General features: G+C 39.7%; 1 protein-coding gene across 1 annotated transcript in view; it reads right to left on the reverse strand.

Annotated features, from left to right (window-relative positions):
- Positions 1-3,744: 3,744 nt before the first annotated feature.
- LOC143451532 (dynein axonemal heavy chain 5-like) overlaps positions 3,745-25,638 on the reverse strand; it is a 38,239-nt gene continuing 16,345 nt past the window's right edge. The window contains exons 35-89 of the mRNA XM_076952150.1: positions 25,403-25,599; positions 25,040-25,109; positions 24,812-24,940; positions 24,328-24,546; positions 23,914-24,060; positions 23,451-23,623; positions 22,953-23,131; positions 22,400-22,587; positions 21,964-22,158; positions 21,574-21,816; positions 21,050-21,222; positions 20,664-20,790; positions 20,369-20,561; positions 20,072-20,190; positions 19,893-19,983; positions 19,491-19,693; positions 19,270-19,419; positions 18,952-19,092; positions 18,674-18,796; positions 18,399-18,516; positions 18,134-18,279; positions 17,763-17,894; positions 17,408-17,548; positions 17,118-17,208; positions 16,750-16,898; positions 16,415-16,606; positions 15,639-15,755; positions 15,004-15,208; positions 14,609-14,739; positions 14,373-14,500; positions 14,026-14,176; positions 13,632-13,808; positions 13,236-13,451; positions 12,801-12,968; positions 12,436-12,654; positions 12,032-12,208; positions 11,728-11,922; positions 11,001-11,156; positions 10,571-10,753; positions 10,019-10,165; positions 9,658-9,822; positions 9,008-9,245; positions 8,757-8,896; positions 8,494-8,625; positions 8,213-8,384; positions 7,818-7,957; positions 7,574-7,738; positions 7,108-7,302; positions 6,607-6,757; positions 6,340-6,458; positions 5,880-6,029; positions 5,166-5,378; positions 4,727-4,855; positions 4,505-4,643; positions 3,745-4,291 (exon numbers count right to left, since the gene is read on the reverse strand). Coding sequence (XP_076808265.1) covers positions 3,987-4,291; positions 4,505-4,643; positions 4,727-4,855; positions 5,166-5,378; positions 5,880-6,029; positions 6,340-6,458; positions 6,607-6,757; positions 7,108-7,302; positions 7,574-7,738; positions 7,818-7,957; positions 8,213-8,384; positions 8,494-8,625; positions 8,757-8,896; positions 9,008-9,245; positions 9,658-9,822; positions 10,019-10,165; positions 10,571-10,753; positions 11,001-11,156; positions 11,728-11,922; positions 12,032-12,208; positions 12,436-12,654; positions 12,801-12,968; positions 13,236-13,451; positions 13,632-13,808; positions 14,026-14,176; positions 14,373-14,500; positions 14,609-14,739; positions 15,004-15,208; positions 15,639-15,755; positions 16,415-16,606; positions 16,750-16,898; positions 17,118-17,208; positions 17,408-17,548; positions 17,763-17,894; positions 18,134-18,279; positions 18,399-18,516; positions 18,674-18,796; positions 18,952-19,092; positions 19,270-19,419; positions 19,491-19,693; positions 19,893-19,983; positions 20,072-20,190; positions 20,369-20,561; positions 20,664-20,790; positions 21,050-21,222; positions 21,574-21,816; positions 21,964-22,158; positions 22,400-22,587; positions 22,953-23,131; positions 23,451-23,623; positions 23,914-24,060; positions 24,328-24,546; positions 24,812-24,940; positions 25,040-25,109; positions 25,403-25,599 — 8,952 coding nt within the window. The 3' untranslated portion in view covers positions 3,745-3,986. The remainder of the gene's footprint in view (positions 4,292-4,504; positions 4,644-4,726; positions 4,856-5,165; positions 5,379-5,879; positions 6,030-6,339; positions 6,459-6,606; positions 6,758-7,107; positions 7,303-7,573; positions 7,739-7,817; positions 7,958-8,212; positions 8,385-8,493; positions 8,626-8,756; positions 8,897-9,007; positions 9,246-9,657; positions 9,823-10,018; positions 10,166-10,570; positions 10,754-11,000; positions 11,157-11,727; positions 11,923-12,031; positions 12,209-12,435; positions 12,655-12,800; positions 12,969-13,235; positions 13,452-13,631; positions 13,809-14,025; positions 14,177-14,372; positions 14,501-14,608; positions 14,740-15,003; positions 15,209-15,638; positions 15,756-16,414; positions 16,607-16,749; positions 16,899-17,117; positions 17,209-17,407; positions 17,549-17,762; positions 17,895-18,133; positions 18,280-18,398; positions 18,517-18,673; positions 18,797-18,951; positions 19,093-19,269; positions 19,420-19,490; positions 19,694-19,892; positions 19,984-20,071; positions 20,191-20,368; positions 20,562-20,663; positions 20,791-21,049; positions 21,223-21,573; positions 21,817-21,963; positions 22,159-22,399; positions 22,588-22,952; positions 23,132-23,450; positions 23,624-23,913; positions 24,061-24,327; positions 24,547-24,811; positions 24,941-25,039; positions 25,110-25,402; positions 25,600-25,638) is intronic.

The raw sequence follows: 25,638 nt of genomic DNA on the forward strand, positions 1-25,638 counted from the left end.
GTTGGATAAAACATTTGCCAGATGATAACCGTCTTTTAAATTTACATCCGTGTCCAAGTATTCCACCATTATCTTAACAGATTTGATAAGTTCGGTGGTCCACGGTTTGTTTTGCGTTTTCTCCTGTCGACCAAGAGGAAAGTGGGAAGCGTACAGTGCCATGCTGTCAAATGATATGCCACTTGGGGTGTAATCGTCATAAAACCAACAGTATTTCTTGAGTTTATTGTTGTTTAACGATGAGATTCTAACACTGTAAAACTGGAGTTTCTCCCAAACCAAGTATCACCAAATAAAAAATAACGGAAAACCAACGAAAGTACTCCAAGACGGACTGTATTTCGTCACTGTTACTATTGACTTTTTCTAGAATTTTGTCATCTAGCAAGATCATGTGTTCGGAATCCGAGTAAGGAGTAATTTCTTTACGAGCCAACGAACCCATACCGATAACAGCGTATCGACATGGGGGTTTTCCCATGATCTCAACGCATTGACTTGATACCCATTTCATGATTTCAGTGTAATAATTTGTGATCAGAACTTGGAGATGCTTTACAATTTTTATTTTATGCTTCTGACGTTTAAATGCTTCTTCCTCCGAAACGTTTTCAGGCATAGGTTGCAACTCTTTCAGATTTTGGTCGGTTGCATTCTCAAAATCCTTAACTTTTCTGAAACGCTTTTCACTATCCCATTTACCTCCGTGTCAGTACTTTTTGCCTTTGCCAGTTCAAGCCCCAAGCGGTAAAGTTTATTAAGATCTTTTCTGATTTTCACGACATTAAAAGGTTTTCTAACAATCGCTGCATTCATGAGAGCAGCGCTTCGAATAAGTGCATACCGCATACTAGTTAGTAGGCGTGGGAGTGCGTTGTGAATAAGAGAGCTACTTCGCCATCTTCCAACCAACCTTAAAACAGCCAGCGCAAAGTTGTATTTCCAATAAAAATCCAAGACTTTTTCATTGTAGATTAATCCAAGTTTGTGAAGGATCGTTGCGGATTTTGTCAAGTCACGTTCCCTCTCTCTCTGCAACTGATCCTGTGTTTCTATACAGCAACATTTTTTCAATTGTTCTGCCAATTCCAACTCTTTAGCCCACAACTCACCGTTAATTTCGATTTCAAATTCATAATTTTTTGCTTTAGAACAAGGTTTGCCCTCTTTTGACATTTTTACTTTTTCACGTGCAACGTTTTGTGTTCAATATGCGTTACATTATAATGGTCGTAAGGGCATATACCTAAAATCAAATAATAATTGTAAAGACAAAAATTAATTGAATACTAAACATTGTCTTATGGTCGCTAATTAGCTTACACTATTGCTTCAAACATCCTTTATTTTCTTACTGGTAAGTAATCAAGTTTGTCATAAGCTCAAGCTGGTCTATACCTACTACGTAACCTTGCTAGCTAACGCTGGTTATGGTGATAATATTTTCATATTCAACCGGTTTATTTCTTCTCTTCAATTATCTTAACTCAACCTTTGCCCTATGTCAGTGTATAACCTATCACAGTTGAAACATATCAAAAATGTCGTTTGTGATTTGATATTTGAACCATCGGCGTGTGCAGAAATGTGTAAAACCTATACATTAGCTGAATACTTGCTAACATTTCTCATATTATCAAATCTGCAAGATTAAGCTTCCATTATGTCTACTGTCATAATGATGCATTCTTATAGCATTTATGACATAAGCCAATATGCTCACTCCCATAGTTTCCCACAAATATAAAGGTGTAAAACCGCTTGCGCAAGACATCTGGTCTCTTCTGTGAGGTGAATATTCTACGAAGAAGTTTGCAAAGTCCTGCTGGGGCAGCTGTAATGTTTTCTCTCAAAACATTTTTGCTGCAACCAGGCAGAAAAATCCTGTGTATCAGGTTACTGACACGCGATCTCTTTGTCCGAGACGACCTTTTCAGCGATCTTTTTGTTCGAGACCTTTGTGTTGCTCGCGTCACTTCACCTCTGTTGCCATGAAAAGCATCGAAATAACTCTGTCACTGTTGTTTCTAATAACAACGTATTGTTGAAGATTTTCAGATGATTGTCTGTAGTTAAGTTGTTTTCTATTTTTTCTTTTGCGTTTGTAGACTATATAGACAAGTTATCTAAGGTGTTTTTCGTGTTTGATGTCAAACTTTTACAGATTCTGGTAACTTAATAGAAGACGTATTGGTCAGCATGCACACTGAAGGAAAACCCACCACCAGCAAGGCTTGACTCTATCTCGAAAATAATAAATTTCAAGTCATGGATGAAAACAAATGTATTTTACCTCCATCTGTGATTTAACAAAGCTAATGAAAGGGAACGTAATTATCTCTTGTGACCTACAATTGCAACAAACACGTGTTTTGTTACCTGTTCCGCGACTTCATTTCAGTTATCTTATTAAGTTATTAGCTTTTATGATGGATATGTGCATTATATATCTGCGTTATTGTATTGTATGCTCGGCGGTACCTTGCGTATGGTTCGTTGTCTGGTGATTTTTCTGTTTTCACGGGCTTCTGATTTCATCTATTTTAGTCTAGAGCGGGTAGCGTCGAAATACTCTTCAAGTTCCATGACGTTGCTAGAAACAAGCAAAATGCAGGCAGATGCATAATTTTGTTGATAAACTACTTTCGAACTTTCTTATGTTCTTCGTCAGAGCAAATAATGAAATGAATGCATGATATGAAATTGTTGCATTACAGAAAGGGTTTTATTCGGAAGTTTAGGGGAGGGTGGGGTAAAGCGGACCACCTAAGGCATAAATCGTTACAATTCACTGATTTCACCAAAACATTTGACTTGTTTGTTTTGAAAGTTAACTCTAAGGTATTTCGCTAATTTTTGAAGTGCCCTTTTATTGATTGCTGGCTTTCTTACATAAAATTTTTTTGATTTAAAAGCACCTCCAATAGGCCACTTCATGTGTGGGGTAAAGTGGACCACCGTAAGTTTTGAGTAAACAAGGAAATTTGTTCCACATCACAATCAATTTATTTAAAAATTGTCATCATAAGCGAAGTAGTTATGAAAGTAATTGCAGTTCACCATCAATTTTTAAAAACATAATTCACAAATAAAGTTGTCATCCTCTTCATTACACCCAGAGCAGGCTTCATGCGCCCATCGCATGCATTTGGAGCACTGGATCCAACCATCATTCTCGCATTCTGCATCTACGTTGTTATCACTTTCATCGATTGTGTCTTTCTGCTGCGTTGATGACCTGGAAACCTTAGCTTTCTTCATAGAACGCTTTTTCGATGAACTTGTTTTACTGCTGTTGCCAGATACCGCGGAAACCGCGGCTTCACTAAACTTAGTGGTATCCGCCCGGTTAAAAAACTTTATTAAGAAAATAAGAGGGGAGTGCCACTTTACTCCGTTGGTCCGCTTTACCCCACCTTCCCCTATATCGCACCTGTATCTGGCACATTGTCTATTATTATTTAACCTCGGACGACTATTGTGTTGCAGTCAGTGGTAAGTCTTCTGTTCTCTGCTCTTAAAGTGCGTTTGTAGTATCAGTTAACACCTATTTCGTGTATAGTTTTTAGTTATAAATATCAACTACTCTCAAGTGTGACTCAAGGCTTAGAGAAAGCGAGAGGCACATTAACTGGCTGGGATGTTTATTCATCATCTTAACACAATCATAAACTAACCGATTATTCACTTTTTGCATCCAGCGCTTGGATGTTTTTTCTCAAACCGGGAAATATCGAACTCAAATATCATCCAATCATCTTTATTTTCAAATCGTTTTCAAACCAATCTCTAATATATCATCATTATATACAATATGTCAACAACGGTAGTAAAGTGCGTGTTTCAACTAAAATACTTTCAGGAACCAAAACCGTACAACCCATATACGTAAGGCGATAAACAATAGGTTAATACAACTACAGCTTGACACAAAACATCCTACGGAAATCGAAAACCACCCTTGAACAAAACTGAAAAATCGAAAACTACTTGGTGTCGCACAGGATGGCGACGCCTCGGAGAGTCCAGTGTTCCGGAGGTTGCACTGTGCGAAGAAGCAATGGGAAGACATAGGTGAGATCTGTGCGGCGTGGCTTCTTGTACACCGGGCAATGAAACAAATTCATGGCGCCCTTCTTGTCATCTTTGCTAGGCGCCGCCGTGTTAATGGCGTAAACATGGACAACGGGCATTGTTGTGAAGAGGACTTTCGGTTGTGGCTCCACCAATTTAACGTTTCGTCTGTCCCATCCGGCGCCATCGAGAAACATACCATACACATAGACGCCACCTGGAAAGAAAGTATCAATAGATTGGTACAATCCCTGCATAAACAATTTAGATGTAAAGTAATTTGTTTTCTTCACTTCGAATTACTCTAGCTGAAAACAAAAGCACGAATTCACCGGTATTTTGCCTTATTTTGTCGCCACTTCCTCAGCTAACAAAACATCTGTATTATGTTGGTTTTGCTTTAATCCGTGTTTTGAACCTTTAAACTTACCGATTTCTACTGGTGGAGGTGCTGTTATATCTTCCTTCATCATCTTTGTGACGTCATTATAGAGCACGACGCCGTCGAGCGCCCATCCCTTGGCGGTGTGGGCTCTGGTCACCTCCTGTCTCATGGCGGTGAGGAAACCCTGGAGGAAGATCAAATGATGAGGAGGAAGGATTAAAGATAGAGGGAGATGCTGCTCGGGATCTTTCTACGATTCTAACGCACCTGAGGGTTGAAGAATCCTGTCATCCAGAATTGATTGGGGCGTCCGTCGAAGATCCAGCTGTAGAACTGAGTGTGGCGCTCGAGAAGTTCAGTGAACCAGAATCCCAACGTGGATGACTCCCACGAGATCTGAACGAGGAATGTAAAAGACACATTATTTCGTTTTTCTTTCGTTACACAGCGCATGAAGCAGCTTGCTGGTTAAAATCACTAAAAAAGATAAAGACTTAAAGAGTATTCAAGATAAAATTTATAATACAACTAAAATTCGGACACCTATATCATTGAAAGCAAAGTTGAAATACACTGCAAAACTTCTTCATATGCTAAAAGTTTTTACTAGTTAAACTTGTCACTTGTAAAACAATGGCTTAAATTGTCACAATCCACAAGGTATATAAAGTACAAAGCGAAGTAAAAAGACACAAGAAACCCTCACCTTCTTCCAGAGGTTGGGAATCCTGGCATCGTACATTTGATCCAGAGCGTCCCTGAGGTTTTCGCTCATGATGATAGTTCCGTCGATGGCGAGCTTAAGGTCAACCAAGGTCGTCCTCACCAGCGAGATGACTCGCTGCATCCGATCCAGCTCCTGACGTAGAAAGATGTTCATCGGCTGGATCGCTCCCATCTTCTGAAGACGAGCCTTCACCTGATGATGAAGCGACAAAGATGAAGAGTTTTTCGTGAAAATTTTTCTTGTAATTAAAACCGCAAAGAAACAAACTCGATGGTAAAATCACTTTTAGGAACGCTTCTATTTAAGAACAATTGAACTGAAATACTGATACTTTTCATGCGGTCCTAATTTGTCCAAATTTCTATATTACATGTAACAATAGCGTGACATCTATCCAAATTATTGTGGACATCACACAAATGGTCATAAACGGTTTTCCATGATTAACATAATCGCTTAAGATCGAACTAAACAACTTGGGGTAAAGCGTAAAATGAAACCTTGTATTCAAACCATTGTAGAAATGTGAACTGAAATGGATGAGACGGGAGAGTCCCTTATTAGCTTTCGTTTGCTTCGTTGTAACTCGTTTTTCGCTTAAACCACTTAGTTTCAGTCGTAAATTCAACTTTTTTAACAGCGTTAATAAAATACAGGTCAAAAGTTAGCCACAAATAGAAAATTTTCTTTCACCTCGTGAGGAAGAAAATTGTTAGGGAGCTTCTCAAGCATCTCGTCTGCTTGTCTGAAGACGAAGCTTTCTCGAGTTTCGCCGCCGCCTCCGCTCGACTCTTTGGGTTGAATGCTGACGATAGTGCTTAGGGCAATATTGGCAAAATTTGTCTAAAAACAAGATAGAAATAGATCAGGATACGAAATTAACGTACGACTTTTCTAAGCCTATGAAGAAAAGCAAAAACTGATCTGTAAGATTTAAAGTTAAAACTAGCTTTGAAATTGATCACTTTTACACTTTAGAACGAAGTTTTCAAGTTTAAGATAAGTCAACACATCAGCCCTGTTCTCTCAACATATTGAGGGGCGCGAAAAATGTCGAATGAAAGATAAAACTACTAAAGGTAAAAAAACGAAAACTGAAAAAAAAGGAAGCATAAAATCATTTTGCAACTATGATTTCAAGTAAATTTCCCACCTGGTATGTGATATCCGCGTTAGGGTGAAGTCCCATAACCTCAGGGGTGTCCACCAGGGGGAGGTTGTCGATGTACGAATGATACTCGGCTATTGTCTTGCCTTTTGGTATGTTGTAGCCTGTAAATAGTTTCACAAATAACATTAATAAGTACGACGAGGTTATTCCAGTTCTGTTCCATAAATTGCCTTACAGCTGATACAAGAAGGATATTTCTGTAAGTTTTATTGCCGTAGTTCTAATGGTAAAAAAACGTTGGATACTCACCCTTGTAAAATTGAAACTTATCGCTGAAGATATGCTCGCCAAACCAGACCTTACAGTAAGTGTTGAGAAGATGCTTGTCAAGATCATCAGTAACTCTTCCACCGAACTGAATTTCTCCCAACATGTATCGGACTGTGTTCCAGGAGACGCCCTGTATCATGAGAGTCCATGTTATTGCTGTGCTAAGTGAAGTGTCTCTAAGCTACCGTTGGTTTAAAAGTGAAACAAACATCTCTATTATGGAAGTATCATGAATCATGTTTGAACCGCGCGTACCGCTGTCACCTCTCATATCGATACGTTGTGTGTTACTACAACGGTGACCGTAGTTACGTTTCGTTTATAAGTTATCTTAACAGTTGTTTAAAAGTGAAACCAAATTCGAACTTAGCTAAATCATTTAGTTTCCGAATCGCAATTTCATAATCTGAATCATGCTGATTCGGTCAGAAAAAGAAAATAAACACATTTAACCCAAAAACTCAAGTAAGTCGCCTTCACCTTCTTAATATCAAGGTCATCGAGATGGTTCTGGACGAACTGGACACTGCTTGTGAAGTCGGCCTGGTTAAACTCGTAAGGAATGTTCCATCCAAGAGGACCGAACTTGCGTCTTTCCTGGACGGTCGTATACAGAAAGGCGACGTTGAATAACATCGGTTTCCACTGTGGCATGTTGGATATATCAAGGAAATCCTGAACGAACAAAGAAACAACAAAACGTAAATCACGAAACAAACAACCCACTGAGCGATTTATGTTTATGTAAAAGCAAAGACAAAATATTCTAACACTGCGATCCGTAATCGGTGATTTATTAAGTTACGTCATTTACTTGATTGTTGGTTAGTTATTAATTAAATTTTATTTAAATCGTTAAATATTAAATTTATTAAATTTATTAAACTTTAAGTAAAAAGAACATTCCTCTAAACACTGGATAAAATTAAAATATTTTCATTTTCACCTGTGTCAGTGCAGAGTAAGTTCTCTTGAGACCAGCCTTGATACCCTGAGGAGGTTCGTTGGTATATTTGATGGAAGATTGAAGCAAATTGATGGGGAACTTCGGATGGACTTCGGCGGTGATCCAGGTCCTGAACCGTTCGTGGATGCTGTCGTTGGTTTGAAGCTAAAAACATCAAAATAGCATCAAAATTGAAGAGCTTATGAATGAAAATGGAGCGTCGGTGCTGAAACTTTTGCCAGACCTGTTCAAGCAATTCTTCCATATATGCCAACCCCAGATGGCAGTTCTGCAAAAGTAACCAACCGCCATCTCCAAAGCTCTGCAACAAAAGACGTCTGGCGTGGACTTCTTGACCCTGGCCCATGGAAATCGCACGACATGCTGGAAAAAAGCAGAACAGACATTGTTACGCAAGCACGAGTCACAAAGCCGAGATGATTAAAAGTTAAACGATAAATAGAAGACATTGCAGAGACAGTGACCATGTTGATTCAGGTTTGATGATTTAGGTTTATTATACTGTAAATAACGCTTGAACAGTATTACCAAAAACGAAATCATGACACAGTTTATGAATAATACGATTAGATATTGGAATATGATAAGATAAAGATAAGAATTTGGCAGGACACTTACGGATTCCTTTTCCTCTTGCAAGTCTTTCAATGTTATCGGTAGGATCAGATCCCATTGTGAGGAAGCAGATCATTGGACCTGTTTTCTCTGACTCCTGCAACATACTTTCATAGTCCAGAAGAACAGCCTCCGCGTATCTCTCGCCCATCGTGGCTGCGATGAAGTGACGAGCCTGAGATAATAAGAATGAGTATTCGAATGAAACAATGGTTCAACAATGTAAGAGCTATCTCAGGTATGACGTAATGAATGAAAAACTCCTCTGTACGCTGCAAATGCACCTGAGCTGTGATACGGTCCGGACACCAAGCTCTGATGAGCAGGAGCTTTCTAAATGTGTCCAGTGAGGAGCTGTAACCGTCGGGAATAGTCGATTCCTCAGGAGCAGCTTCGTCAAACCAAGCTTTCCAGGCCTAGTGATACAAGATTAAGCGATCATTTTGTGGTTTGCAAACTAAACCTAGTAGCTTTCTTCTTTCTTCGTTTCTCAACTGACTTGTCTGTAACGACATAATAATATAACTCATAAACTATCAGTTCTTACTTTATCATTTCTGCTGATCTGGTTGAGAACTTGTGAGAACTGTGGCAGCTTGCTGAGTTGGACCAGGTTAAGCCAAGTCATGTCCAAGATCCACTTCTTCGGTTTCGGTTCACAAGTGTTCAAGTCCAAGCTGGCGCCACCTAGTTGTTTCAAAAAGATAAAACAAGATCGACATTTTATCGATCTTTCTTTGTTTTGAAAGAACTAGGTGGAACTAGTAAAGCTAAACGGAAGCCGAAAATCCAACAAACCTTTAATGAAAGTTTGAAACTCGGTGTGAGTGATCTGGCCCATGTTGAGCGCAATCTTCAAGGTGAGGAGAAGGACGTACAAGAATTTGTGCTCCTCGTACAAACCCCTTGTGGTGTAGCGGAAGACTTCAAAGGTCAGGTACTCAATAATGTTTTGAATCCGCTTATTTGGAATCGGGGATTTCGCAGATCGCGCCAAAGACAAGTCGAAAATATGTAGGAATTGACGAAGGGAGGTCTGATTAAAATTTTAATGGACATAAATACGGTTTATTTTATTTATAATCTACATTTGATTGACATAATAGATAATATTTGACAGACTGGCTATTCCAACTAATTGACTCCAGTTACTTAACACACAACTGATTAAACAAAACAAGTTTTAGAGACGTCTAACAAATTGAACTGAAAACGTCGAAAGTCTTTGACGATATAAAGCAGTGGTTGTCAATTTTTTTTGGCTTACGGCACCCTGCAAACAACCAAAAGATTTGGCGGCACCCACAGTCAAACCAAAAAGTTTCTGCATTAAATAAAAATAATTTTCGCAGCCGTTCTCCCGGGCTAGTAATTAGTGCGCAATAACTTGCGGCACCCCGGTTGAGAACCACTTGCTTGCATCTGCTTCAAAAAAAAGCAGTCGTTACCTGGTACATGACGTTGACCAAGCTCATTTCAACGATGAGGAAGTAGAGGATTGATCCTCTGGTGGCCACAGGACGAAACTCTTCCCGTGCAGTGTTGATCTTCACTTCAGTGTCCGCTGCGATGGTCAACTTCTCACTCACTTCCTCCGCCGTGATCTTGGTGGTCTGGATGACAACACGAGAAGAGATTTAAAAAGATGGCCGTTAATTTTATTAAAACGTTTACTCAATTTTCCGTTAAAACTCTTCCGTTGCATTTACCCACCACCACCACCACCATTGACACTTGATGGCAGATGAGAGCTTATGCGTAAAACCGCGTTTTAAAATATTGACCGAGTTTATTTTCACACGTGTTCACCTTCAACACTTGAATGAGTGATTCGTCTTCAACAAGGGAGCCCTCAGTGGAGGTGAGCCGAAACAAGAGGTTGTCCTCAAGTTCCTGCATCTTCCTCTTGTTGGCAGTGACCTCTTCCATCAAAGCGACTCTCTCCGACTCCAGCTCCTACAACGCAACCGTTCTTTATATGAAACCGTTTCGTTTTGCATAATCTTACTACACTTAAACGTTAAAACTTTTCCCTAAAACCGGTTAAGCATGTTTAATTGAAGTCTTTTTTCGGTAGCAGGCAGGAAAGTAAAATGCGTAATGGAATGAAAGTAATCTTGAAATATAACAGAAAAACAGTTTAAAGTATTAAATAAAATTATGAAAGAGGTACAGAGAAAAAAAAATTATCATAACTCAAACATTACAATGAAAAAAAGAAAAAAGAAAATATTATTAAAAAATAAGCATTAAATATCAGCACAACCAAGAATTTATAAAGGTGAATTAACGATTAGTAACGAGCTGGATAAATAACTAAACGAAGACAATTAATTGATTTCTAAATAAATTTTGTCCAACCTGTTTCTCCGTCAAAATGACTCGACCGAGCAACTGATCTTCCAAGCCTTTCATAGTCACAGTGAAATCGATGATTGATGTCCGAGCATAAATCTCAGGAGTGTAAACCGGATTGGCGAGCTTGGTCGTGATGTAGAGTTTGAATCCCTTCATTACATCCACTTCCTTGTCTCCCACTTTAACCTGGAGATAAATTGTCGTCTTTATGTGAGATGCGCTTCATCATAAACAATTGAATCAGATTCTTAAATTCCTTCAGAAGGACAAAGCAGTAAATTCACACAAACATACTCAGTCCGTGTTCTTAGAATTCATTTGGCTTCGTATCAATTTCATTTTGAACACATTAACAGTTTAAGTGAAATTCTATTTTCATTCGAACGCAAAATGCTTTTATTTCAACTCTTCCAGCGTCTTGAGAAGAAATTACCTTAAAGGTCGATCCGGATTTGATGAAGTTCTGTTCTAAGACGTTGTCAAGAGCCGGATCAAGCTCTTCGCCAACATCCTCGATGAGAAGAGGACGACCAAGAGATAAAGCATCTTCCAGATGAGTCCGGAAGTATTTGTGATTTAACGTAGTCACCTGTAGACCGAAGACACGAAAATCAATCTGCTGAACGTTGATGTTACAGATTAAAACAAGTTCTTAAAACTATTTCTATTAAACTGTAGCTTTGTAAAAACAACAAAATAATTAAAAACTACGCCAGTGGTAGTTCTAAATTTAGCTCGGAATTTAAAATAAATATCGCAAAGAAGAAGTGACCCAAACAAGCAAAGCAAATGTAACAGACTGAATGAATTTTAAAGGATAAAGACTAATAAATAAACGTTTAGAGAAACCCTGCGTCAGCACTTAACAGCGGTCGGTAAGAGGCAAACGACTGCTGGGTCTGGAAACGGTTTGCTCGATTTACAGTAAAACAGAAATATACGGCTATGCATCATCGGTCTAAATAAAACAACATACAAACACGATCATAACCGAAAATTAGAAGAACTAAAACTGATAAACCAACAAATTAAACCATAAATAAAACACACTATCCCACGTTGGTCAAGTAAACAGTCTTGGAACAGACGTGGCCAATGAAATTGTTCGCTTTAGAATAAAAAAATAGAAATGAAATGAAATTGAAATGGAAATCACCAACCTGCAGCTCATTCGACTTTTCCTTGTTCTTCCCCCAAATCTTGCCTTGACCTTGTGGGTCAATTAGCAAGGGATATCTAGTTGCCCTGGTAACGATGATACCGTTCTGGAGTGACAGATCATCGTTGGGAAGTCCTTGAAGGTTCCACTCGCCAATGGTAGCGTTGTCCACCAACATAGAAATCAAATTAATGTCCTAAAGAACATCAAAAGACGATAAACATGACGCCCAACACAACGTAGTAATATACTAAAGTAGTATATTAATAATCACGATTCAAAAGTATAGAAACGAAGAGTCTCACATCGGAGAAAGGGATTTTATTAGAAGACATCTCTTTCTTCCATGATTTCTGGAGGAGGTTGCGGAAGTCCTGGTTGAAGGGTCCGGAGTAAGACAAGAATCCGGTGGCGAGCAAGACATCACCAACAAGTCTGTTAATTTGCTCCTGGAAGATCTTTCCGGCAGCCGTCCAACGAATCTACAAATGAGCATCACGGTAAGTCGTCGAACATTAGGCCCCGTTTTTAGTTTAATCAAAGACGTAGGATATATTCTGGGTTTACAGCTACGAACGAAATCGCTTGCTCACGCTTACAGCAGTTAAGCTACAGCTGCTCACACAGCGTTTGTCCACTCCTTCGGTTTATATACAGCGTTAAGTTTTTACTTTACGGAGTTTATCAACAAACAATGACGTCATGTCACCTTTTCTCCGCCCAAACCCTCGATCAGCGCACTGGCGTTCACCATTTTCCTCTTACAGGCTTCGGCGTCATCGATCAAAGCTTGCTTGTGGGACATGGCCTTGTCGTACTGAGCTTGCACCTCCTGGAGTTCCGCCTCTTTTTCGTCCAAAGTCGCCTGTGCATCGTTTAGTTCTGTTGTCGCCTTCTCTAACCTTGCTGCTTGCACGACCAAGTTCGCCTAAAGGTATTATTTCGTCACCATTACATCTTTGTGACCTAATAGAATTTAATTATATGGTCACCGCACGTCATAATGAAATGGTGTGACTCGGTTCGTTTCAAGTCAAATAGCTTTCAAAGTCCACTAGCTTTGCAAAGTCTAACCTTTAACGGCAAAACCTCCTTGTTGATGCCGTAGAAGAAGGACATGGCTTGTGTCCACGAGCATAGACCGGCCACATTCCCGCAGACTTTCTTCGCCGACTCGAGGTGGTAATCGTCCATGTCAAGGTAGGGAGCGAGAAGCTCTACGGTCTCCTCGTTGATAGAGTCCTATGAAGGTGGGAAGTTTAAGATTTTAGCTCCTGATTCTCGAAGTGTCCTGTCTCATGTATTGGTTTCATTTATTTGCGATTTTTAGCGGATTTTGATGATGTGTTTAATTGGATTTGTCTTCATACTGTTCTTTGTGTTAGGAAGTGCGCTTTGTCATGTTTATGTGGAGTTGTGATATTTACTTTGTTCTTAATCGGTTTTGTCTCTTTACAGTAATTACTTTGTTGCTGTGTGGCCACATGGTGCATCAAGTTGTATTCTCACCTTGGAAAAATGGAGAAGAGACGCAAGAAAACCGGAATTGTTCATCATTTTGAGAGCCTCAGACCATGACGGCCTGACGCATGGTCGTTCCGGATCCTGTTCAACTGAATTAACTCTTTTCTGGAAGAGGATTAACACGCAATCCATGATCCTCATTATCAAGTGAGGGGGTTTCCCGAGCTTTCTGACGGTGGCGATGTCCGCCGGTTTGATGGTCTGCAAGTTGAACAAATGAAACATTTTAGAAATTTTTTATCAATTTTAACCATTGCACGTAATAAAAAATCTATCAACATCACGACATCTTAATATTGTAACAAGAAGCGACACGAAAAAATCGATCCAAAAAACTTTTCAAGGAAAAGTAAAATTCAACCAAATGATAAAAAAACTGACCTGCAAAGCTGATTCTGCAGCTTCCAATGCTGGTCTGGCCGCTTCGAGTTTCTTTTCAGCCGACGCTTTATCGATGGCGATGCTGTCCACAATCGCCTGGGCTTTATCTTTTACCTTCTGGACCTCCACCTTCACTTTCTCGGCCGCGCTGGTCTTCGTCGCCACAATTTTTAGCACCTGGGTTGATAGTTTAAGTGTGAAACAGGAACAAAATCTACTGTATTACTTTGCTTATAAAAATTTGTGCCGGGGCGCAGCAAACATTTATGTGCATGTTCGCAAAAAATCATGATATTTGTCAAATATACAACAAATGTGTCATGGGTAGTTATTTATGTTTTGCAAACTTTGTGATTTCTATGCCGTGACATCAACAACAATAAACGAGTTTAACCTCATCGGCTTCTTTTGATGCCACCGCCAAATCCTTCTCTTTAACGGCGAGTTCTTTCGACAATTCGCTTACCGACTTCTCGGCTTCAATCAGTTTCGCCAGACCAGTTTTCATACGAGACGAAAGTATCGAAATTTCGTCCAACTTTCCTCTAAAGTTTTGTTCGCACAACAAAGGAGTTTTGTTGAACAACAATGTAGTTTTGTTCAACAACAATGAAGCAACAAAGGAGTTTTTGAAAAAAGAAAACGTTTCGCAAAAGCAGTCAGGCAAGTAGAAAGCGTGATAAGTGAACTATTAAGCTGCGTAGGACGCACAGAACTACAATCGCAATTTACTCCACTTACTTGTAAATAGTTTTGTAACCGGAAAGAAAGGAAAGGTAGGACTTGGGTGTCACGTGACAAGCGCGTCGATATCTTTCAAAATACTCGACGCATGTTTCGGCGACAACATCCTGGACTGTTCCCATGACCTGGTAGAGAAATTTTTTAAACAATTCAATGCGATTTTTTGCCATTTCTGTTTAGGGACGGATTCACGGCAGTAAATTTTCAATGGTATTGTGAATATTCCTTTTTACCTGAACCAAACTCGCTTTGGTCTCAGTGGCGCACTCTATCGGGAAAGTGGCAAGAAAGTATTGGGCCACTTGGATTAGGGCATCTCTGGGCCACCTTAGGAACCAGTCCATGGTACACCCGGATATCAAAGCTATGATGCAAATTACAGTAAATAATAATTAATCAATCACTTTAAGCTATGAAAAGGAAATAAATTAAGTAAAAAGTGATTAGGTAACGGTTAGATAATTGCGTTTTTAAAGAGAAAGGACCAATGAAAATTTATCAAGCAGTCAAATTATTTCCTGGTAGTTTGCCTGAGATTTGTAGAAGGCACAGGTGATAAATAAGTTTCAAACCTATACCGTCGCTTAGCAGACTTAAGCCATGGAAATCCATAAAACCCCAATTATACCTGGAAACTTCAGGGCCCTGCTTTGGAACTTTTCACCAACCGGAGAGAAACAAAGCACGACATGCAAATTAGCTCGGACACGTGACAGGAAGTACTCGTATAAGTTCTCATTGGTGGGAGGGCGACGTGGGTATTCAGCTTTCATCACCGGAACTAACTCTTGGGTTATCTCGTCGATTTCATCTCTGGCAAAGAGGTTGGATACCTGTAAATGGCATAACATAACGTATAAAGCAAAAATATTTTACATGATTTTAATTTGGTTGAATGGTATATTGGGCAACATGAATCAAGCCCACTTCCTTTGACGTCACAGCAGGTAAAATGCAAAAAGTGCTGAAGTGTGAGCATAAAAGCGTTGCAAAAGCCCAACTTTTTCATAAATATGATGAATGTTGTGATAATCTTTATCCTCGGACTGAGGAAAGTCTTCGCACGAAGTAAACTCAGCCATGAATTATAATTCATCATTATGATAATTATCATCGTTCGAGCCCCGGTTAGCGAGCAAACCGTTGCGCAGATTTCAATTGCCACACATTTTTAATTTTGGTTTTTTAATTTTTTGTATCGTACTGCCCGAAATTAAAACTGTCCACCAGGTCCACTGAACAAAATCCCATCTCATAACTTGCCTCTCCGGACGCAAGGACGTTGTTCATGTACTCGAGGAAAGCTTCATCCTTGATCTCGTTGTCGGTGAAGATAAACGACACTCCCTTGCCGTCCTTCCCTGCGGTTCTGTACAAGATCTGCAAAATACGGTTTCACATCTTTAATACAGTTCAAAACTTTGCATCTTTTTGCGAAATTTGTTCAATAATTCTGTCCTTATATAGTGGTTACTATCTTAATTGCGGACTTATTTGTCCGTGGTAACACGTGTGTTACGCATTGCCTACACTGCCCAGCCTTAATTACCAAGCTAGTCTCGCTTCTGTTTCTACTTGCGTTCGTCGTTCTGTTTAGTTTATCCGTTTGAGAAAGTGTTCAGGTAATGTTATGTTCAGTGTTGTCTAGTGTCTATGCTGCTTTATTTTCTTCTCGTTATCTTGTTTCATTTCACGGATTTTAAGTATATTAAAACCGTAGTCTGGTATAATTTATTGGACTTAAAATCTCTGAATACAAAATATTAAGACTAAGACACTTTTCCTGTGTAACGAAATTGAATACGCTGCTGTTGCCATACAAATTACATTTCATACCATTTTCGTATTTTCTTTTACTCAGAAGAAGCAATTTGATGTTTTTAATAACTATGCTCATTATTACGCGTTCATGGCACTTTCAAACAACATCTTTAAAGCAATGTATTTTTAATATAATCGACAAATTTAATTACTGAGAACTTTTCAACAATCTAATAAGTATGGTTTCTAAAAAATAATAAACAAGTGATTTCCTTCACCTTTAAATCATCAATGAGGTTGCTGACGTTGTAAGTTCTACTCAACGTGATCTGGAACGCAGTGTAACCGGCAATATAAGTGGCCAATCGCGTCAGAGATTGCTTTCCGGAACCTCCAACACCGACCAATAGGGAGTTGCCTCGTGGCGTTCGAATAACGCGGGATATTTTGACCAAATGCACCATCGCGTCCTACAAAACGAAAAACGAAGCATGATTTCAAGATTAAAGCACAGGCTGCTGTAATCCTGTCGGCCTATTACGGATTCTCCAGACAAGATTTGCCAGATCTTCAAAACTACTCCCAAGATTCCTTGAAATTGCTGCGTTCTCACCTTGAAGAACACGAGATCCATCTTCGATCCTCGGATCGTTTCGTTGTATTGCTCCTGGAAGGTTTTCAGTTTCTCCTCCAACTGACTAAAGGATTCTATCGGTTCGTAAATCTTCGGAGCGTCAAGGTCAGCATCTTCTCCTTCTTCTCCTGATGTGTAGAAAGATGAAAAAGATGGAAAATGATAGTTTAAAGATCCAAATATATAAACAAATGCCGTGGATAGACTACTTTTGCACCTGGTGAATCAGATGCTACATAATCATACCCAAAGGTCTGTATAAATCTTTAGATGTACAAAGCTCAGTTATTTATCACATGAAGAGCAAAGAAACATTTAAGCTACCGTAAATATCGCTGCTTGTTCACCTGTAGCCTCTGGCGCCTCTTGCAGAAAGTCAACGAAGTAAGGTTCTTCGGGAAGTTTAGAAGCAAGGTCGGGCAATGTTTCCGCCAAAGTCTATAAAAAATCCAATCACAGGTAAACATTGTCACATAATTTTACTTTTGCACAGTCTCTCTTTATTCAGCAAACAAAGAAAAAAAAACGTTTTGCCTATTACCAACCAATCAATCACGAGTTTTCTTATATAAGTTGTCTTAATACGCCTTTAAACACTGTGATTGCAATGTAATGCAATTGACGTAGACCATCAAACCTTGTTTAAAGTGTTTGTAAACCAATCCTTATCAGGTTGATTTGTGAAACGATCAGCAATAACTCTCTGGCATTCGTGCTTCCACAAACCAAGTAACACTTCCTCTGACCGGCAGATGTCGCCATTGATAACTAAAATGCCCTACAGCAACAAAAGATATTGTGAAAACGAATATAGCAAAAGAATGCATTAAAAATATGGTCAGAAACAGCATACGATCTCGATGATATTATGGTATTTGATACGAAATCAATTATTATATTACAATTATTGATACAGGTCAATAAAAACCATTTTTTCAACCACTGTGTCATTAGGGATTAGGACAATCGAAGTAAAATCAGAAGTAACTAACCTGCCAGATTCTACTGAGATCTCTCAAGTTAAAAATGTAATGAAACTTAGCCGGTGTCGGCAGCATCTTTCCCTTTGTACTTTGCCACAAGCGGCGTGTCAGACCCACCAGCTGTGGCGCCAATGAGACAACCTAAAATAGAAATGAGGAAATGACGAACTTGTGCCCTTGTCACGTACGATTTGAGAAAAATATTAAGTTTAAATCGGTAAAATTCGATTTAAGTTATTTCATCAAACTTAACATTTCAAGGCACCGGCTAACTCGTATAAGACTTGTTTTTCGTGTAAATTATAAATAATCACGCAGCAACCAGCTACGGCAGAAGTTTTATCAACAAGTTTTGTTTGAAATCGCAACCGTTGATTTACCTCCGGAACAAATTTACGCTCTTTGCAAAAGTATCCTTCCGCGATGGTGGAGAAGATCTTATCAATTGAGTTGTTGGATGGAAGAGTACAATTGAAGATGCAGAGTTGTTGCTTCAACCGTTGAGGAATATCATTACGACCACCACCTTAACAGGAGCAAAAGGCTTAAATGAAAATCCCAGTATAGTCGAGAAGATTTTGGCAACGCAAAGAGAGATTTGAGATTACCAAGGTTAAAACCAACAACGAAAAAATCAATCCATACCTGGATGGATCATGGCAGCCACAAACTGAATATCAACAATGCTTGTGAAATCCCCGGGTTTATCAATACTGTAGAAGCCCTTCGTCGCCATCAATTGTCTCACGATCTCGTTAGTAATCTAAAAGAACATGCACAAACCTCATTAACTAAACGTCAGTTGAATCTTACAGCTTCAAGATTGCCGCCTAACTAATTACCATAATTATTGTTAGTACTCGATCATTAATTGATTGATAACTTTTCCAAGGGATATTACACATGAGAAACTACGATACCTGGTCACCCCAGTTGTTAACAATAGGCATATTAATGTCGTCGATAAAGACGGTCATCTTTCTTCCGGCCGGGGGTCCATACGTGGTTCCCACTCTTTTGTCTACGTAGCTCTCAATGGTGCGCTGTGCAACGTAAAGGAACTCAGGTTTAAAAAACAACAAAAAGTCGCAAAAATCCAGAAACATTTGGAGTCCAGTTCAGTTGTTCTATTGCATTCAGGTAGAGACCGTTATAGTTAAATGTGAAAGGCATCTTGAACAGAGAAATATTTGCGTACCTGAAACATATTAGGCGTGGTGGCGCTACTAAAGTTGAGCGCTTTGAATAGTTGTCGTTCCGGGTCGTATCGTTTTGCGTAGCCTTTTATCATCACTGTTTTAGCAGTTCCTTGCTCTCCGATGAGTAGAAGTGACTTTTCCTGAACATTATGTAAAGTGGTAGGACATGAAGTTACAAAAGTTTGTTGAATTTTGTGGAACAGGGTTAGTTTTTGGTTAAAACCTAAAAGATGCCGTTTAACTTGAAATCACGAATTCCATGTTGTTATAATGTTGATAAAAAAAAGTAACGAGTGTGGAAAGTCCAATGAACAGACCTGTTTCATGATGGTGTGCATGATGAAATCTGTACGGACATTGTCAACGTTAGGTACAAGAATTCCCATGTAATCCGGGACCGAGTCTGACGGGTAATTGTATTTCGGGACCCTCTCATTCCAATGCTCCCAATTGCCTTCGTCATTTACCTGAAAAGTTGCACTTGAGTAAACTTGTCGTTCAACTACGCATTTTAAACTCGAAATTTTGCAAACCCTACCATGTATTCGAAAATAGTTTCGTCATCTTTGACTGGTGGGATCTGAAGATGAGGACCTTTTTCCCTGATGAACTGTTCCATCTTGGCTCTGTCGTCCAGCTCCATGATCGCTCCGATTGACCACATGAGCGCAAAGAAGAAGATTTTCTCCAGATGATCTTTGCTTGGTTGCTTGCCTTGCTCCTCGTGACTCGGGATCAAACCTGGATGAAAAAAATCATCAACTTATCTTTTACATCCACGGATGCCTTCTACGGATGCACCTAACAGCTTCTTAATTAACTTTAAAGGTCATATTCTAAACCAGAGTCAATGCGATGCGCTAATCATGGTAATAAATTACTCCCTACGCGAAATACTTATGTCAAAGACAAACTCTCTTCCCGGAAAAAGTCATCAAACCTCGAAGCAGATCGATGGCTTGTCTGGTGTACATGCACTCCAACAGCGCCATCTTCGGGAAGGTTTTCGTTGTCATGAAGTTAAGCAAATCCTAAAAATAAATCAAGCATTGAACTTAAAATGAAACATCGTTGTTACTTAACCTACATAGCCAGGACATGCTAATGTCGGTATCTTGCCTGGAATATAGAGTCAAACATCTGCCATAAGATGTCGCTCTGTTGCATTGGAATAGTCTGTAGCCACCCTTTCAGTATTGGCTGCCAGTTAAGTACAGACGAGCTCATGAAGACCATGCCTAGAATTAGAATATTGCAAAGCTTGTTTAAGTTTATTGAACATCTACAACTGGGGTTCAAGGCACACGCTCTTAAGAATAGGAGAATGAACAGCTGTAACTAACTAGGCGATAGGTAATCGTAACCAGATTATAGGTAATAGTATATGATCAATCATAATAATTAAACAATAGACACCGTTTCTAGACACAGTGGCGGGGGAAGCATTGTCAATGTTATGAGGTTCAAAGACGATCTTGCAATTCGGCGCCATGGGGATGCGATCGCCGTTGGCAAGAGTCAAGGTCTTGTTGTCGTCCAACACCGAGTTCAAATTTTCAATCCAGATGGCGTCTACCGGACCGTCTAGGACCAACCAAATGTGTTCGCCCTGGATGATAGCATAAACGTACATCAGTAATATTACAATTTCTAAAGACAGAGGAAATATTCTAAAGGGGCGGTGGATTTTTACGTCGTTATGATGTCACACCTTTTTGGCCTTGTGCGTTCGTCTCCATAGCGTAGAGAAGATTCCATCCGTCCAATCGTTGGTTGCCACGTCAAGGGTTCCGAACATCTGAGGTGCTGTTATGGCCTTCGGGTTCATTCGCATTTCCCTGAAGATGACAAATAGAAAGATTTTAACGAAGTTTATAAGTATCTATGACGTTCGCTTTAAACACCTGCAACTATTACAAGGTACAGAGGAAAAGTAAAGTAAAAAAAGCACTTGGAAATCCTGGTTTTCAAATTTAAAATAACTAACAAGTTAACAAAAGTTAATTTTGAACTCATCGGCAGCGCTTTTAACAAAGCAACAAACACTGCATTGTTTTGTCATATTTTAACAAATGTTTTATGAGCTAAGAAAGCAACCTGTGAGGTTCCCCACAATCGGTCATTGCTTTCATGAGTGTGTTGATACACTTGGTCTTTCCTGCACCGCTAGGTCCCAGTGCCATCATTCCGTGACGTACACGCTGGGTCTCGAAGAGCTGAATGACTTTGAGCACCCAGGGTGGGTGATGAATAAGACCGGCTTCCTGCACCTGTGGTTAGGGGTGATGGTTAAACTCTCACTTTGATACCGGCGTAAAAACTTGTCAAGTACGGCACGCAAGAGGAAACGGAAGAGTACGAAATTTTGCATAAAATAACCTTTCAGGCAAACACTTTGATGCGAAACAGAAACGTGAAATGAAATTTTTCACTAGAATATTTAAAAAGCATTGTTTGATGTTATATTACTCCATAAAGCAAAGCAGCTTCATAATGATAAAAGAGTTGACTTAAACCGAATCAAAAAGGATTGAAAGAAATCTGACAGGTTAACAGTTCTAACCACTGAAACATGTTTTAAATCAGTAGAAATTCCACAAAGATAGAAGATAAAAGATTACCTGCTTCTCAATGGCTGCTTCAAGCTCTGGGTATCCTGCTTTATCCAGTTGGATCCCTGGGAAGAGATCGTTGATAAGGGAAAGGAAGAGAGGCTCATCCTCATCCACCAGCTTGGAGAGGTTCATGTCTCGGAGCACTCTCATCACGATTGTTGGCTCCGGATCTTCAGGACTCGATCTCTTGACTCCTCCGAGAGTACGCAGGACGGAAAGGATGTTGCGGAGACCGAAATCGTAGTGGACCTAGACAGAGTCACTGAGTCATGTAAAGATGCAAAAGTTTTAAAGTGACATTATCAACCAACGTTTGATCATTAACCAATGTAATAATAACCAATGTTAACCAACCAGCACTTAGAAACAATATTGACACTTTGTTACAACGCACACCTGCTTCGAAAGCTGTTCTTCGCAGAGTTTGTAGAGAGTGTAAAATTTCTTGGAGAGCATGATGTTCTCGATGAAACCACAAGCGGCGAGCTTGACACGGATGATGATGCTTCGATCCGGAACCATCATGGCAACCGTACGGAAAATGATCTTCAAGTTTTCTGGAAGTTCCTGTCGGCCGGCGTAACCGGGATTCTGGATAAAACACGAAATACCGATGGTGGTAATACAGCCTTTGTGCAGTAAAAAATGCCATTAGTCATTACTCTGAATCAGACGAGTCAAGTCAATCGTCAGAAACCAAATAAAGTTTGACAACGTAATGATGGATGGACGTGCAATGCTACAATGTCACAAGCAGTGTTGGAAAGAGAAGGCTGGGCCCCGTACAAAAAGTACTCTGTAAGCATAATTCAGCAGCTGTAAAGGTCCTAACCATGGTTAAAAAGATGCCGAATTCCTTGTCCAAGTCCACAACATCTCCATCAGTGAAAATGAACTGACGTTTCTTCATCTTCTTCGCCTGTAGGACGATGGAGATTTGTTGGGCGGCCACAGAAAGCACAGGGAGTTCGATTCGGTTAAATTCGTCGAAACATCCCCAAGAACCGGACTGGGCGAGACCTACAATTCACGAAAATTATGAAATGGAATCACAGACAATGATAATAATTAATTAGAATAATAAACCCAATAAAAGAAAATGATTGGGAAATCGAAAAATTGTTCTTAATACATGGCGAAGGGGTTATACCTTAGCTTAGGGCTTAGGACTTATCGGCTGGTGACGTGGCTATGTATTTGCAAGGGGTTAAAGAGAGGTGCAACGGTATGGAAAGAATTTTTTAAAGAAGTCGGAAACAGGTTTTTAAGTGATTTATTTCGTTCAAATTACTGTGGAACCATAGCTCACGCTGTTTAAAGCCTGTGCATTACTTCATGAACGTTAAGTTTCGACACCAAATGGTCCAATTTATCCTCATTCTAACCTTTGTAGATACGACCTAATCCTCTGTAGTCCATCTGATCCGAGCAGTTGAAGACGACCACATATTTTCCGAGACATTTCCCCATGTCCTTGGTCGTCTCGGTTTTTCCGGTTCCCGCAGGACCAGCCGGTGCTCCCCCCATGCTCATTCCCAATGCTTGGGCAAGAGTGATGTAACATCTGAGGAAAAGTTAGTGGGTCATCGTTTCTTGATATCTTTTATTAGTGTTGATCTTAGTAATCAATATAGACTTTGTTGCAAACCTGACTGACACTGACTTATTTGAAGAAAGTTAACGGGATTAATTCTTGAAACTTATACATTCCAGAAGTCTACAACATCCTTTCTCACAAATAAAAAACACCGCTTTTTAAGTGAACAATGTAAACTTGCAACTGCGGCGAGTTGCAAACAAGTTAGATCTGGTGGGTAAAGTTGTGCATGTTCCCACTATTATGCAGAATAACTTTTATTTTCAACTCTTGAACGTCAAAGCACCTATCAGTGAGGGGTGTGATGACCAGACGTTCCGTACACCCGGTGTATTCGTTGCAGTAATCAAAGTCAACGTCAGTGATCTGCACTAGGCAGCGGTCGGTGTCGTCGATGAAGTAGAAACGAGATTGTTTGAGCCACTCGAAATCGCTCGGGGATTTGACGTGCATGCGACACTGTCAAAAGATCAAACGGAGAAATTTCTAGCCAAGGTTTCAAAAGTTTTTCAGCAAAGGCTGGTACAGAAACAAACTACGAAGGGAGATTTTAAATCGTAACAAGTAGTAGTAGTTTAATTGTAATAAGCAGCCTATACCATTAAAGTATCTTAGGAAAGAATGAACACAAATGTCAAGAAAGCAGCAATTATTTCAGTTTTCTTTGCTCTTGTAGCTGTCATTAGAATACTCAGCAGTCCAGACACTTATGCTCCTAAGTTCATCTTATTGAATGTTCATGCAATTACCATGTCGTCGAATATATCTCTCTGATGGACGTGAATCGTGACCAGAGTTTCAAACTTGGTTCTTTCATATTTGGTCAGTTCCGTTGTGGTCATACTGATAAGTTCATTCAGTATGTCCAAGAATTTTTGGTTCATGTTTTGCATCGCCTGATAAAAACGTCAAGGTTGTGTTAAAACAGACAAAAGTCGTGAAGAAAGAAAATAACAGCAGTAGCCGATTTCCCACAGCAACCTTTATGCAACACCTTTAAAATGTGACTTATATTGTTCTAATGTAGCTATCACATATGATACATGACCAAAGCAGAAATATACAGAAAGTTGCAAGGTAAAGTAAAACCAGCAAAAACACAAAACATTCATCACCAACGACACAATGACAGTTATGACCGAATAAATACAAAACTACGTCACCTTTTTATCGGACTTGGCCTGGCTGAGGGCCTGTTCGGCGTCTCTGGTCCAGAGGAACTGGATGCCAAGTAAGCCAATCTGGGCCGGGAAAACGTTCTCAAAATCGATTAGTTTAAAGCTTGCGGTGTCAGATATGTTCTGCCATGCTTTCCTGATGACTGAGTGTATGGTTGACAGCACCATATCGAGGAGAGCCTTCAACCAGACTTCAACGTTGCCCTGGTCAAATAAAAAGTGCTGAGTCAGAAGAAAGTTTACGAAGAAGTCCGAAGTCAAAACATTTAAAGTTAAACAGTCCAAAGCGAAAACGAAGAATCGAGCAACAAAATTCTACAGATTTTGGACAAAAATTCATTTTGAAACACTTAGCAAACTGGAATGCATAAATCACTGTCAAATTCACTAAAAACATATTTCCCGAAATCTTGCCAAAAATCAAAAAAATTTAAATTAAACATTTGTAACTTTGACTTCTCTAACTCACTTGGGCCATGACCGGGCTGTCGAGTTCAACAGCCTCGTCTTCTTGTGACCTGATTGTGGTTATTCGGTCATAAACCTTCTCGTCGAAATCGACGCGATAAACGTTGTCGAACAAGCTCAAGCAGTGAGCCTAAACGACAGCAGGAGTTTTGGATGCAGACAAACAAACAAAACAGAGAATTGAATTTGACAAACAGAGAATTGAATGAAATAAAACGCTTTAAATTACCTGGATTGTGTGGGAATCGCTCGCTTGGCCCAGAATTTCAAGAAGGGCTGGATCGGAAACGAAGAAAAATCTGACAAAGATAAAGGGCAAGGAAAGTGAAATAAACTGTTAAAAGACAAAAATCAAAATAAGATGTGGTCTAACTCGGTCCATTGATTTGCTCGCGGGTAAAAACTTTCGTTCGCTTTCGGTTAACGGTTAGCAGTGAATTTTACGAAATCATTCCTGTTCAATAAATGAAAACGTGGACACTTAAACACATGAGAGATCAAAATCTGCATCGTTTCAACTTTGAAATGGAATTCGGTTCCCAAATACCAACAACGAAATCATCCAAACCATACAGTAGGATCGAGTCCACACCTGGGAAAGAGTAATCTCTTCTTCTCGAGGTATCCGGTCAGTGATTTCTGGCACATTTCCAGCTGTTCTAACAGATGGGGTAGAAGTTGAGCCAGGGTGTCATCACCCATACAGCACTGTACCACGTTGGTCGTCTCGTGGGCTTTCTGCATAATCTTCTGCCAGGATTTGTCGATGTTGGCAAACCGCTTTGCTTCCTGGAAAGCAAGGGAAGTAAATCTCTAAAGTTAGCGTTT

Source organism: Clavelina lepadiformis, chromosome 4 (genome assembly GCF_947623445.1).
Source record: "Clavelina lepadiformis chromosome 4, kaClaLepa1.1, whole genome shotgun sequence".
Classification (NCBI taxonomy): Eukaryota; Metazoa; Chordata; class Ascidiacea; order Aplousobranchia; family Clavelinidae; genus Clavelina; species Clavelina lepadiformis.